The sequence below is a fragment of the Schistocerca americana genome, chromosome 2, assembly GCF_021461395.2.
Source record: "Schistocerca americana isolate TAMUIC-IGC-003095 chromosome 2, iqSchAmer2.1, whole genome shotgun sequence".
In the NCBI taxonomy this organism is placed as follows: Eukaryota; Metazoa; Arthropoda; class Insecta; order Orthoptera; family Acrididae; genus Schistocerca; species Schistocerca americana.
Genome location: NC_060120.1, coordinates 914,415,430 through 914,431,680, shown reverse-complemented (window position 1 = coordinate 914,431,680; position 16,251 = coordinate 914,415,430). Strand labels below are relative to the sequence as shown.

The following is a 16,251-nucleotide window of genomic DNA, read 5'->3' as shown; positions in this document are numbered from 1 at the left end:
TCCTCCACACTTCTCTCCATACTAAATTCGTGATTCCTTGATGCCTCAGAAAGTGTCCTAGCAACCAATCTCTTCTTCTTGTCAAGTCATACCACAAATTCCTCTTCTCCCCAATTCTACTCTGTACCTCCTCATTAGTTATGTGATCTACCCATCTAATCTTGAGCATTTTCCTGTAGCACCACATTTCGAAAGCTTCTGTTCTCTTCTTGTCTTAACTGTTATCGGCCATGTTTCACTTCCATACATGGCTACACTCCATACACATACATTCAGAAAAGATATCCTGACACTTAAATCTCTACTCGATGTTAACAAAATTTTCTGTCAGAAACACTTTCCTTGCCTTAGCTAGTCTACATTTTATATCCTCTCTACTCTGACCATCATCAGTTACTTAGCTCCACAAATAACGAACTCACTTACCACTTTAAGTGTCTCATTTCCTAATCTAATACCCTCAGCATCACCTGATTTAATTTTGACTACATTCCATTATTCTCGTTTTGATTTTGTTGACGTTCATTTATATCCCCCTTTCAAGAAATTGTCCATTCTGTTCAATTGCTCTTCCAGGTCCTTTGCTCTGTCTGACAGAATTACAATGTCATTGGCAAACCTCAAAGTTTTTCTTTCTTCTCCATGGATTTTCATTCCTACTCCAAATTTTTCTTTTGTTTCCTTTACTGCTTGCTCAATATACAGTTTGAATATCATCGAGGATATGCTACAACCCTGTCTCACTCCCTTCTCAACCACTGCTTTCATGCCCCTTGACTCTTACGACTGCAATCTGGTTTTTGTAAAAATTGTAAATAGCCTTTTGCTCCCTGTATTTGACTCCTATCACCTCCAGAATCTGAAAGAGAGTATTCCAGTTTACATAACAGGAAACTATTTCATTTAACATTTATTGTAATACACGGATACGCATATTTGGAAGGGAAGATTGCACAATCACATTAAATGAAATTTGGAAATATTACAATGTTAAGTGCAGTTGAAACTTGTGTGCCAGAGCAGAACTTGAACCACAAACCACATATTTCATGAGGCAGAGGCTTGGAATTCATCTGCTTCAAGTTGAAGCGACTTCTACATCTACATCTACATCCACACTCTGCAAGCCACCTGACGGTGTGTGGCAGAGCGTACCCTGAGTACCTCTATCGGTTCTCCCTTCTATTCCAGTCTCGTTTTCCTCATTGCAAATGCTATACCCACAATAAGTGAATATCAATGCAAGTGTCAGAAACTAGGAGAGAAATGGAAATGGCAAGGTGAAAGTGCAGCCTGCAGAAGAGCAAATGATACCAAGCTGTAGTCAAGTTTGACAAAACTGACCAATGGCAGACATGACACAACTAGGACAAGCCCAAAGCAATCTATGCAACAACAACATACAAAGCGAGAACCTTCACCACAATGATATCAACAGGCCAGGAACAAAGAGAGAGTCAATCCAAACATGACTGTAGAGAAGAACCAAGTGCCAAGTGAGGTTATTACCAAATAGTCCATTGTACAGTGCTGATAGTAACTGATAATATCAGGTGCAAGTACGGAAGTGGTCCAGCACACATTTCCATTCGCTGGGTAACAGTATTTATACAGGCCATGAGAAACAATATTGGCCAGCATATTCATGTGGCGAGATGGATGGCATGCTTGTTATGCAAGCACAGCACTAGTATGCCTTCCAATGACCATCTAGGTGATTTACAATGGCAGTCATTCAGCTTCCTGGAGTTCACTACCAGAATACCGTTACCAAAAGAAACAAGAGTTGCGCTTAGCACAGGATTTTTAATTGGCTGTTTGGATGAGACTGACTTAAAAATTGCTAGTTCCTCATCAGATATACATAACTCTTTACTTTTAATAGCTCTCCATTTTGAACAAGCACATTTACCTATGTCATATATATTCTATGCACTAATTATCAAATTTGTATATCTGAGCTACATCAGTCCAGAAAAGGGAAGGTATCAACATGTATGGCTAAAACCCAAAAACTACTACAAGAGCAGACAGTTAATTCACTGTACAATTTAAAATATTGAGCACTGTGCTGCCACATCATCAGAAAGTAAATGGTGATTTCTCCAACAACAATCAAAGAAGAATTGATACAAAAAACATACATACCCCACACTCTTCATTCTCTCTTTTTTCCTTCCCCCCCCCCCCCCCCTCACCTACTGCCACAGTGTGAGAAGTGTTTGCAAATTTAATTACTGTGTGTGTGTGTGTGTGTGTGTGTGTGTGTGTGTGTGTGTGTGTGAACACACACAAGGTTGTATGTCTGTTACTTTGTACTAGGAATGGTTGTCTGCCATCATAGCATTGTTTAACAAAGAATTTATTATTTTCTTTACTATATTATGAGGCAATTTAGTTTTTACTTATTTCTTATTTAGTTTGTTCTATTACAATTTCTCACATACTTACTGGAATGCAATCATAGTAATGTTCACAATTGCAATATTGTAAATGGCATAGCTGATGAGTCGGGCCTCATTGTACAGTGATTCCGCATTGCGAACATTATAGCAGACTCTTATACCCCATGCCAGGAAAAGTACTTCACCTGTTTGAAACAACAATAGTGCCTTAAACATAAAAATTTTATTTTGCACATGGAAACTAAAATCAAATAATCATATGACAGTTCTTAGTTATGTTCAAATCAATGAATTGTTTGTGATAATCATGAATAGCTGGTGAATAAATGCTGTATCTGTATGAAAAAAAAAAAAAAAAAAAAAAAAAAAACGATTTTTTTTCCCCATATGAACATTCACAGTTTATATCTGTAGTTTTCATTATCATCTAGAGTATTCATAGTTTTTGGTATGGAGACTGGATCCACTAGTTATGAAAGAACTTATAACAGACTTATTGCAAACATTATTTATTATTTTAGAACCTACCTATAGCTAGACTGTGATCCCACCAGTTGTAGGAGCATTGCTTAAACCTAAGGCCTATGCTATCATGTATTTCTTCTGCTGTAGGTGGAGCACTCAGAGTCCATGTTCCCAAGTAGATGAGCATAACTAGCAGAATGGGAAACATCCACTGGAGCAATTGTTTGTCTGTCAGCTTCACCTTATGTGCTGACTTTACCCTGTATGTTAGCGATACCCTAAAACACGATGAAACTCATATTAAAACATGATATTTGATACTGGAAACACACACACACACACACACACACACACACACACACACACACACAGAGAGAGAGAGAGAGAGAGAGAGAGGGGGGGGGGGAGGGGAGAGAGAGAGGGGGGGGGGGAGAGAGAGAGAGAGAGAGAGAGAGAGAGAGAGAGAGAGAGAGAGAGAGAGGTGGGAGATGAGATGTGCTAGTGCACAGTCTGCTACATGTTCTCAATGCTAGTGCAAGTTTACAAGCTGTGCTACCATGCTCCTTTTCTGTGCATGTTTGTATGTGTTGCATGGTGAGTGGTTATCTTAACCTCTTCTGTTTTGACAAATTAAATATAATCATTAAACAATATTTTCACAATAAAGAAGAGAAATATTAACACAGAATACATTGCGCAACACTAAATATTCTAAACACTTTGATGGTTGGTTGATTTCGGAGATTCTTCACACTGTGGATAGATACATTAGCCTCAAAAGTGAAATCTAGGATGACAACATCTGTAAAAAGTTTCAAACATTACTTTAACAAGCAGTACAGACAAAACATCTCCCAGAAAATGAAAATCAGATTCAAGTAACTGATGCTGGTGCATAATTTTGTTAGCTCAGTCATACATTGGTTTTTGTATCATGTGTTGTTTCTCATATATGACTTCTGGAAATAAGCTCTACTGTTTTCTGATTTAGTAATCATAATCCTTGTTTCTCATCATTTCAATATTAGGGCGGGTAATTTCCTGGTTAGGCCACTATTTTGATTTCTCTTTGACTTAACAAAAAGTCATCCAATCCAGATTAGCTAGCATGTTAAAATCAAGTGTAAACCTGACAAGCCAAGCACATTTCGAAAACAGTATAACATTTACATGAGAGTGGTATTGGGAAATTGGCTTACAAAAGCCAATTTCGGGATTCCCTCACAATCATAGTGTACGTGAAAGATACACATTGTATTCAACCACAACACATGATCGAAAGCATGAACTGAAGCTGATAAAGTGACAGATCATTACCGGACTTTTTGACATAAACAGTTAGTGAGCATAAATGCCATTTTTGCAGTGAACCTTGGTTGTTGTACAGCTGATCACATTTTTGCCTACAGACCAGAACACATTGTCATTTTCAGCAATAAGAGGTCCACAATGATCTGCATAGTGTGCCTGAACTTCTTGTTCTGACCTGGGATTAAATGGAAGTGAAAGAGATATGCTTAAGAGAGTTTTGTATCAATTTAAGCAATTGTTTCAGCTGTATACAGTATGATTTTGTTAAATGGGAATATATTGCAGGAAATGCTACTTGAGAGGAGAAGGAACAAAAAACATCACAGGAACACATGCCCGGAAATGCATTCCAAGGGGGTACACCCACTTGAAGGCGAAGATCTTTCACACTTTAGATTTCATTGACTGAAAGCTCACAACAGAACATGTCATGCAAGTAAAAATATTCTGTCTGTATAGTGTATTAGATCCACTCTCAAGAGGGCAGTGAGCTGGAGCACCATCATGTGGTAATCATATTGTTCTTTGGACCACCAAACCCATGTCTTTCAGTAGGGGAGGCCAGGTCACCTGCAGGAAGCACAGATATGTCTAGCTTGTGAGGCACTGTGGAAGGATGACAGGTCTCACAACATTGTCCCCAATAATTCCTACCCACATGATGAAGCTGAACCAATACTTGTGGTTTGCTGCTTCCACAACATGTAGATTCTCCATAGCCCACAGGTGGATGTTGGGAAGGTTGATGATCTCACTTCTTGTAATGATAGCCTCATCTGTGAATATGGTAGATGAAAGAAATCGCAGCACTGCAGTAGCCTGTGTGACCAACTAATGACAAACCATCACTGCTGAGTTTCCACACAGTCATCTGGCTTACTCCCTTGCTAGTGGGCCACCTGCCTGGTACTGATGCTGAGGTCACTATGTAAGATCTTTTACCTCCAATTTCAGGTGGATGTACCTCCATTGGAATGCATTACTACCCATGTGCCCATTTCATATTTTTTGTTCCTTATCCTCCCACGCACCATTCCTTACAGTTTGTCCCCATTTAGCAAAATCATCACGTATATGAGTTACCAATCACTACAGAAAACGTGAAAAGCATTTTTCAGGAAGAAGAAAGTTAGGCCTAGTTATTGTATGGTAATAACACATTAAAAACGTAAACAGTACCAGTTTTTTTTCTTTTCTCATCCCATGGTGTAGAAGTGGGTTCATAGAACACTATGGGCATACACAAGAGTCCCATATGGAACGAGCGCTGTGTATATTGGTGTGGAATCGTACAGTATTTAAATGGAACTAGACTATTGCCTTAGTCCAAGATGGTTCATTCAGTAGGTGATTGCATCATCGGGCTAATTAATGACTAATTAATGATAGTTCATGTAGTAATGCATATGTGGAGGATTAAAGGGAGGAGGTTCTGCTTGGTTCTTGCACATACTCTGAAACTTTGCAAAGGATTCACTCTCTTATTCTGAGATACACCTACTGCAGGGATATGCACAGTTTCACTTAGGATAGGAAATGTACACTCCCAATCCCTTATCTCTCTGCTATGTGATATGTGTATGTAATATGTATGAAAATAGTCATTAGAGATTTCGCTATCACGTAATAACACTTTTCTGAAATTAGCTTGCACTTTAAAGTACATATAAAGAGAAGTGTGTTAAATATGGAACAAAAGGGATAAATTAATTACCGGTTTTCAGGGGCTAAAGAACCGACCAAAAAGTTTTTATACCTGTTAACTCCAAATTATGTAGCATGTTGTCCTAAAAGCTAGATGAAACCATCCACTCTGATTTACTGAACTAAACAACAGAATCGAAAAAAAATTATACACTCCACAGCTAAGTAAAATACGAATCACAATTCAACCCAACGTTCTACCATGTATGGTGCACTGTATATGTAAAATACGAATATTAATTCCACCTGACATTCTAACTGTATATTTTGTCAGTCCTCACTCATATGAAAATGTCACGGAGAACGTCAGTAAGGCAGAAGAACTACTGCACTGATGAACAATAAGCTAAATGACGGCTATCGCTGGACTCACGCAATGGAGAAGGTGGACAATGAATCAGTAGCTGAGCTCCATAATTCTGGAGCAGAGGATACTACGGCCTCTCAAATTAAATTATTAAATATATAAGAAAATAAATTCTAATCCCAAAGACTAAAACAAGTAATAAAAGTTTAAATCAAAGTACTTTTCAAGAACTTTTGCCAATACACTACTTGTATCCAACCAACACATAAGAAAGGTGATGTATCATCTCTGTATAACTATCAATCTTTATCACTTACACCAGTCACATGAAAAATGATAGTATGCTGCATGCATAAAACGATAACGCAATATTTTAACTCTAATGATATACTTAGCTCCTCACAACACGGATTCAGGTCAGCCTTTCTACATCCAAGTCGATTAAGTGGTAGAAAAGGCATAATATAGTGTTTTGAAAGTATAGATTATGTTCGCAACAATGTAGGACCTAAGGAGAGCAGTGTCGCCAATTTGATTGTTTGCCTTGCTAAAGACCATCTGGTTGACAAATTTTAGATCTGGTTGTTAGTGGGAAATTTAGTCTTTTTTCAAATATTGTCTGGTTGAATTCTAGTCTTTTTAGTATATTCTTCGAAAAAATTATTTTGTTCATTTCCAAAGATTAGTGTTGAATTTCAATATCTTCAACTTGCTCTTAATAGGTTATAGAAAATTTGCTTTCCTGTAACTGCTTAAACAATAAAATCTTTTAAAAAACACAAGCGTAATTGCTACTGCTACTCAACAAAGTAACTAACGAGTTTAAGAATACGGTACGTTAAGTACGAAACTATTATACTTTATTTTGTATTATTTAAAGGTATAAGCGTAACATTCAAATTTCTAGAACAAAATGTTTAAGTATTTTAAAAGTTTGAAACAGTGATTTGAATAATGCACGATGCGATACAATATTTCAATTACAATTATTACATTTCCATTGCCGAGGACCGAGCAGTTGAGCCAAATGCAACTTCGCGAGTGCTGCATGTCAGTAGTAGGCGCGCCTGTGCTAGTCAGAGCGATTGATTATAGTTTTGTTGAAATGGGTAAAGTTAAACCCCAATACACCCAAAAGTTTAGGTGAGTGGTTAAGAAATCCGAAATTTGTGCATTGGCATTCCGTAAAGTGTGCCGCTGTACTATAAGAGCTCGGTTAGCTGGTGCAGAAAATCACATAGAAAGATAAAAACATAAATCTGCAGTTTCTTTCTTTTCCTCCTAAGAGGGGCAAAAATTATTTTCAAAGTCGTGGAGGATTCCGTAGGATGTAACGAAACTGAAGAGTCACATAGGGGTTCAAAGATATTGTTATTACAAACTGGATTAAGTAACATCGTACGAAGTGCAGTGTTGTTATCAAGAATGTTCTTGGGCTCTATTTTGCGAAAGATCTGAAAATTGATGTTGAGGCTATGTACAGTATTTTAATTGACGAATAAACTGATATTAGTGTCATTAAAGTTGTAGCAATAGCTTCATTTTACTGCAGCAAAAAATCTCAAAAGACACTTCTTACACTAGCCGAGCTTGAAAAATGGAATGCTGAGCCTACTGTATCAGCTGCTAAAGTAGCGTTGAAAGAAGTTAACCTACGTTTAAAGAAATTGCAGGGAATAGGAACAGATGATGCTAGTGTGATGGTTGGTATTAATAATGGAGTGTAAGAAGTAAGTTACTTAAAATGGAGGCTCCACATTCGATACTTACAAAAGAATAGGGACAGATAATGCTAGTGTGTTGGTTGGTATTAATAATGGAGTGCATGAAGTACCTAAATTGGAGGTTCCACATCTGATACCGTACTTATAAAAGCTTCTGTCATTCCATTCTGTTGGTAACGTCTGCAGCAACTGTAGAATGTCTTCCAGGAAAACTGGACTTCTCGATTAGGGAAAGCTACGACTGGTTTTCTTGATATTCTTCACGACAGCTCTTTTACCGCCAGATTTTCCCAGTCCTAAATGGTGGGGAGGATCCACTGAAAATCCCCCAAGCTTGTGACAGGAGATGGTTATCTACTGAACCTGCGGTATGAGGAATAATTGATAAATGGCTCTATTTAAAAACTCTTGAAATCGTTAGATTCAGCGAAAAATGTTACATAGCTGAAACACTCTTTACGGTGTTCAGTGACGAACTTAATTTAGTATATTTTGCTATTTTTGTGACATATCCTTTCATGTCCTCAGAGAGTCGACAAGGAATTCGAGTCAAATGGTGTGGACCCATGCAACTTACTAGAGGACTTGATAGTTCTCGTTCAAGCTTTTCTTGTGCAAGTTGCCATTCCTACCTACCCCGTTTAAGAAAATATCTTGCCAATGTATCGAAAATCAGCTAGATTCCAAGTCGAAAATCAGCTAGATTCAAAGCCGTATCTTGGATACTCGTTCGAAAAAAAAATCTGAAATTAGAAATAAAATAACCGAAGAAGAAGAAAAAATTAGATTAAGATGTGGGAAATTTGTTTGTTCAGTCGTTAAACAGTTACAGAAAAGATTGCGTGATAAAATTGAAGTCTTGAGGAAATTACCTCTTCTCGCAATTTCAAAGGCGCTTGTAGTGACAAAAGAACCCTTAATTCATCTCTTAGAAAGCTCTCAGTTGGATAATGATACAGTCGCCAGAACTGAATTACAATGACAAAAACTGACCATCGAGTAATGGGATAACATTAACAATTCTGTCGATTTCTGGTGTGAGCTTTTCAATTACCATGACGCCAATGACGAAAATCCTTACAAAGAATTTGCATTATGAAGGCTCGTACTTTTTTGTTTGGTCGGCAGGGTAGAAAGACTACCTTGTGAGTGTGCCATGAACCATGTAGTCTTTTCACTGGTTATTCCATCTGTGAAAACCAAGCATTGCAAAATGAATCAGCTAAATCTGATATTCACATCTGACGCTGTATTTACCTATTACAGCCTTTATTTCATCAAAAGACAATGATGTCACCTTTGATTTGATATGTGCGGAATAAGGAGACCACAAGGAAAATATTTTTCTCGTGGCATCAAGAACGAGAGTCGAAATGAATTGAAGACCTCTCTGTAAACAATGATATGTGATAAGATGGTTGTCTGAAAAACTGTACAGTAAAGATTCAATACAATCTCATAAATAAAATATTTCAAGTACATCCGTTATGATTTTTTAATTCATGTAAGTAGTTTTCAAATATTTCTGGAGTAATGGCACATTTTTAAAATCGTACAGTCTGCTCTGAATTTTATTCTTAAGAAGACAGTACGTCAGAGGACAGAACTACTTTCCATTGTTTACTTGCAAACTGAGTGCATTTAACATGAGTTACCGTTGACTGAGCAATGTTTACTTGCGCGGTGAGTTAACGAAACATTGTGTGAAACCTCTCAAAAATAAAAATTTAAACGGTTCGAATTGTTTCAGTTTATGATACCAAGATTCCCATTACCATGTTTTGAAATAATGAACTATAACAACCTCGACAATCAATCCATAGGGGTTTCGACAAAACCATAGAAGCACCACAAAGACAATGCACTACCATGCCTAATACGGTGTAGGAAACCCTCTGGCAGTTAAAACCGCTTCCTGTCGTTTCGCAGTGGATAAATACAGGTTCTGCTTGTTTTCAACCTTGTACCATTCTTCCTACAAAACAATGGCGAGTTCAGGTAACAATGATGAAGGCGGATAGTGTACATGCACCTACTCTCCAAAGTAGACCAGAAAGACTCAATAATATTGAGATTTGGTGACTGTGGTGACGAGGGGATGCGTGATGATTCATACTCACAAAACTAGACCTGAATTACGCGAGCCAAGGGCGTACGCAGGATCTGAACTGGAGGGGGGGGGGGGGGGGGGGCAGGTCATACTAGTCTCAGGAAACAAGGACTCGAGACAACATACACCACTTCTTATTAAATAAAACAGTAAACCAGTGAAAAACTTCTTTTAATAAACATCATTTTAAATACAAGAATGCACTTGTACAATCCGAGAATACATGCAGTATTTCTTTTTAAATAAAACAGTAAACTAGTGAAAAACTGCGAATATCTTCTAGGGGGGGGGGGCAGCTGCAGACCCCCCCCCCCCCCCCCTGCCCCTCGCTGGGTACGCCCATGATGCGAGCTGTGTCAATGGAGGCCCTGTCGTCTTGGATCACGGCATCACTACTGAGGAACAAACACTGTACCATGGGATGGACCTGATCAGCCAAAATCGTCATTTAATTCTTGGCGGCACGACGATACGCCTGCCCAAATCACTACCGAACCCCTATCACGTTTCGTTCTTGGAACGTAAACTCAGCCAGAAGTTGGAAAAGGTAATACAAAACTCATCTGACCCCAAAATCTTCTTTCATTGCTCCATAGTCTAGGTTTAATAGTTTTGGCATCACGTTTTCCTGTTACGGGCGATTCCATCACTGATGAGTCGTTCGGCAAGCCGGAGTGGCCGTGCGGTTCTAGGCGCTACCGTCTGGAACCGCGAGACCGCTACTGTCGCATGTTCGAATCCTACCTCGGGCATGGATGTGTGTGAGATGTCCTTAGGTTAGTTAGGTTTAAGTAGTTCTAAGTTCTAGGGGACTGATGACCTCAGAAGTTAAGTACCATAGTGCTCAGAGCCATTATTTTGATGAGTCGTTCTGGAAGTCCAGCTTTTCCTACAATTCCCTGCTTATGCAGCTCACTTCGTCTCTCTCTCTCATATCCGTTACAGCTTCTTCAATGACCGTCCGGAACAATCACTCAGCACACTCTTCCATCCGTGTTGTGAATTAGCGGATGGTTTATGCTTTCTCTGTATGCGGCATAAATCTTCGATAAGGTCCGTCTTGAAATACCAGACACTTCATCTCCGTTAGTTAACGACGCATCAACCATACGAGCACCAACTATGTGCCCATGTTCGAATTCACTTATTGGCTCCAATATATTGCACTCTTACACAGAACACTATTCTGGCCACGACTGCCACCTGGAACGTTAACAGGGCATTGCACAGGTGCCGTCGTGGACAAATACAACACCGGAATCTGTTGGCTTGGCTAGCATCTGCATTTACCGTATGTTCAAGAATGCATTTCTCAGGGTGTTGCATATTTTAGTCCAACCCCTGTATGCTATGAAGAATGACCCTAAACATTTCTGCCATCACAGTGTCCTGTAAATTCAGATACAAAATATTGTTTACTTCCTTAAGGAGTTATGCATATTTACCAGATAAGCAACGACTTTTGCAGCGCATTTGCATTCAGGAACATACACTACTGGCCATTAAAATTGCTACACCAAGAAGAAATGCACTAGAACTGACGTGTGATTACATTTTCACGCAGTTTGGGTGCATAGATCCTGAGAAATCAGTACCCAGAACAACCACCTCTGGCCACAATAACAGCCTTGATACACCTGGGCATTGAGTCAAACAGAGCTTGGATGGCGTGTACAGGTACAGCTGTCCATGCATCTTCAACACGATCCCACAGTTCATCAAGAGTAGTGACTGGCGTATTGTGACGAGCCATTTGCTCGGCCACCATTGACCAGACGTTTTCAGTTGGTGAGAGATCTGTAGAATGTGCTAACCAGGGCAGCAGTCGAACATTTTCTGTATCCAAAAAGGCCCGTACAGGACCTGCAACATGCCGTCGTGCATTATCCTGCTGAAATGTAGGGTTTCGCAGGGATTGAATGAAGGGTAGAGCCACGGGTTGTAACACATCTGAAATGTAACGTCCACTGTTCAGAGTCCCGTCAATGCGAATAAGAGGTGACCGAGACGTGTAACCAATGGCACCCCATACCATCACGCCGGGCGATACACCAGTATGGCGATGACGAACACACGCTTCCAATGTGCGTTCACCATGGTGTCGCCAAACACGTATGCGACCATCATGATGCTGTAAACAGAACCTGGATTCATCTGAACAAATGACGTCTTGCCATTCGTGCACCCAGGTTCGTCGTTGAGTACACCATCTCAGGCGCTCCTGTCTGTGATGCAGCGTCAAGGGTAACTGCAGCCATGGTCTCCGAGCTGATAGTCCATGCTGCTGCATGGAACTGTTCGTGCAGATGGTTGTTTTCTTGCAAACGTCCTCATCTGTTGACTCAGGGATCGAGACGTGGCTTCACGATCCGTTACAGCCATGGGGATAAGACGCCTGTCATCTCGCCTGCTACTGATATGAGGCCGTTGTGATCTGCAGGGCGTTCCGTATTACCCTCCTGAACCCACCTCTTCCATATTCTGCTAACAGTCATTGGATCTCGACCAACGCGAGCAGCAATGCGCCATACGATAAACCGCAATCGCGATAGGCTACAATCCGACCTTTATCAAAGTCGAAAACGTGATGGTAGGCATTTCTCCTCCTTACACGAGGCATCACAACAACGTTTCACCAGGCAACGCCGGTCAACTGCTGTTTGTGTATGAGTAATCGGTTGGAAACTTTCCTCATGCCAGCACGTTGTAGGTGTCACCACCGGCGCCAACATTGTGTGAATGTTCTGAAAAGCTAATCATTTGCATATCACAGCATCTTCTTCCTGTTGGTTAAATTTCGCGTCTGTAACACGTCATCTTTGTGGTGTAGCAATTTTAATGGTCAGTAGTGTATTTAGGATCTATATCTGAGACGTGGTTATCCTCTTTATCCTTGGATTTGTCCAAATCGTCCCTGAAAAGCATTTTCCTGTCACGGAAACCGCACATTATTCTACTACTACTACTGTGGACTATTGTAGCCCTCACCAAAGCAGACAGGTCAACATCATAGCCGCTGCGTGCCAATGTCAAGCGCGAAGCGTTGTGATTTGTTCGCTTCACGACTTTGTTGCCTCATACATATTGCAGCAAGGATGGAGGTCAGCACTATCTGTACGTTCAGTGTTTCCATGCGATATCGTGTGTTCACGAGTGATTTTACTCTTTTAGAGAAAGATCAATATGTGTTTTGTAGTGAGAGTAAAGCAGGAGCAAGGGCCTACACCTGTCGGTGTTCGTAAAGGGCGACAGACAGACGACAACAAATTAAAATTGTCGTACTGAACATACTTCACTTTTTTCACGATCTGTCCATCGGTGAATAAGCCGGGAACAACGTAAATTTTGCTCGGATTTATAACGGACAGCAAAAGCTTGCTGTAATCCGTATTAAGAGTGCAGTAACCATCAGCAGAATCTCCAAATGCAAGCTCGTGGTCTTATTTTTCAAGAAAGACATGTAAACGAAAATGAAAAACTACAGAATTTAACGATTTTAAAGCATAGTTAGTGCGTAGAACTGTACTTGATTACTAGGAGAGAGAAGAGTATCCGACGGCTAGAAAAATATAGGGTGGCGTCATGAAAAAAATTAGTTATTGTGGCTCAGTGAGCTCTGTTTTTCGTCTTCTCAGCTCACCCGGTTCCCAAATCAGGAAGTGTGATGAAGACAGTGTGGTGATGGACGAAAATTTTCAGTTCTATGCAGAGATATTTCAGCAGCAACAGTGAAGTTTTTGTGTAAAATGCACTTATTGCTTGCCGCGGACAATAGTTTTGTAGTAAAGACAGACAAAACTTCAGTTTCACTAAGCCATACGATTAAATATATTTTGCTCGGCTTAACGAAAATAATGGCCTGAAAGTGTCTACATGTCCTTTTGTGCAGTGTATTTCAACGTTTTGGGTGATACTCGCAGTGATGACGGGTGTGTAAGAGTTGCAAACAAAATGTTTTCGGGAGGCAGGGAATATTCCCGGTCCTATTAGGCGAGCAATCGGATCAGAAACGCTGGCGGCTCCATACAAGTAAGTACTTGCGCGCTGCCGCGCACGAAGTCTCTCCTGAAAAAACTTGCGTTCATAGGCGACACACTGCCAACAGTAATGATGTTTCAGACGTTGCCAACATTAATTCTACAAATTTCTGAACAACTATCTCCCTGGAAGTTTTTAGGAGGTCCAACAGAACGCAAATTCATCAGCGCCAACATTTTTCGTTAACAAGCGTTACAGTTTCACACCTCTTACGCTATTTTATTTTTTATCTCGTAATGTTTCTATGTTTTCACAATAAAATATGTATCAAGTGCATCTATAAAATCTGAAAATGTTCATATATGTTTTCCAGTCTAAATACGCTAGTGTTTTTTTTCCACATGTTGAACTGAAAAGTTATTTTTCTTGAGAAGTTCTTCTACAGTTAGTTTTTTTCGTAAAAAGTGGCAAGAATTTTTGGAAGATAATATTTTTTCACTTACAGACTAAAACTAGGGATGTATAATTCTTTTTTTTTATTTTCACTAACATTTGAAGTTAGTATACTGTAAGAAAGTGAGATGACCTTCATGTGTCCATTTTCGTGACGGCCAATACAGCAGCTAGCCACATTTTTGGCTCTTATCACTGTTCACCATACATGTGCACATCGTGACAAAGTGACATTACTCAGAATCTGAAATTAGAGATAGAGCTACCATTTATTGGTGTATCGTGGAGCTATCGACTAATATGAATAAATCACATCATCTGAAATGTTTTTACATGTAATAACTCTGTTTCTCATTGAATATACCTTTATATCGCTTAAAGCCGAGGTCTTAAATTCAAAATCACCACTATAGGTTCCATCGATGCAAATGCAGACACTGCTATAGTTTTTCAGCATTTCTACTTGAGCACTGTTATTATTAATGACACTAAAGTCTTCTTTTCTCTGTAGTGAATCCCTTAGGCTGTTTACCTCTCGTGGTTTAGAGTGCTCCTTTTCTAAAAAGAATGTTTTGGGGTACTCTCAGATTAGACATAACGTAGCCACAATTACTGAAGTTTTCGATGTACCTGATTGATTATTTAATTGTTGTTGCTGTTGTGGTCTTACGTCCAGAGACTGGTTTGATGCAGCTCTCCATGCTACTCTATCCTGTGCAAGCTTCTTCATCTCCCAGTACCTACTGCAACCTAAATCCTTCTGAATCTGTTTAGTGTAATCATCTCTTGGTCTCCCTCTACGATTTTTACCCTCCGCGCTGCCCTCCAATACTAAATTGGTGATTCCTTGATGCCTCAGAACATCCTACCAACCGATCCCTTCTTCTAGTCAAATTGTGCAACAAATTTCTCTTCTCCCCAATTCTATTCAATACCTCCTCATTAGTTATGTGATCTACCCATCTAATCTTCTGCATTCTTCTGTTGCACCACATTTCGAAAGCCTCTGTTCTCTTTTTGTCTAAACTATTTATCGTCCACGTTTCACTTCCATACGTGGCTACACTCCATACAAATACTTTCAGCAATGACTTCCTGACACTTAAATCTATACTCGATGTTAACAAATTTCTCTTCGTCAGAAACGCTTTCCTTGCCATAGTCAGTCTACATTTTCTATCTCCTTTACTCTGACCAACTTCAGTTATTTTGCTCCCCAAATAGCAAAACTCATTTACTACTTTAAGCGTTTCATTTCCTAATCTAATACCCTCAGCATCACTCGATTTAATTCGACTACATTCCATTATCCTCGTTTTTCTTTTGTTGATGTTCATCTTATATCCTCCTTTCAAGACACTGTCCACTCCATTCAGCTGCTCTTCCAGGTCCTGGGCTGTCTCTGACAGAATTACAATGTCATCGGCGAACCTCAAAGTTTTAATTTCTTCTCCATGGTTTTTTACTCCGAATTTTTCTATTATTTAATTATAAAACTACATTGTAATTGGCATTACATAGCTTTATACCAGTTTCCAAACCAGGAGAACATAAACCATGACCAGTAATTAAAGAAAGTGAACCCATACAACCCCATCAATTTAAATTATTAAATCACCGATAACCATTTTTATTTTGAGGTCTGACCTGCTCCCTGAGGAAGATTTTGACAACAGTTCATGGCTGTTGTTGTCTTCACGCGTTCTTATATCACTCCTGGTATCAGCAGCAAGATGTATGCCATTCATAAACCAAGAGCGTACGTAACCCATAGGTTGAAATAACTTAAGCGGA

At 39.5% G+C, this 16,251-nt stretch overlaps 1 protein-coding gene across 1 annotated transcript in view; it reads right to left on the bottom strand.

The window, feature by feature from the left end:
* Positions 1-16,251, bottom strand: part of LOC124594537 (probable G-protein coupled receptor CG31760) — a 1,575,154-nt gene that overhangs the window by 24,860 nt on the left and 1,534,043 nt on the right. The window contains exons 12-13 of the mRNA XM_047132910.1: positions 2,934-3,148; positions 2,452-2,590 (exon numbers count right to left, since the gene is read on the bottom strand). Of these exons, the coding sequence (XP_046988866.1) occupies positions 2,452-2,590; positions 2,934-3,148 (354 nt within the window). The remainder of the gene's footprint in view (positions 1-2,451; positions 2,591-2,933; positions 3,149-16,251) is intronic.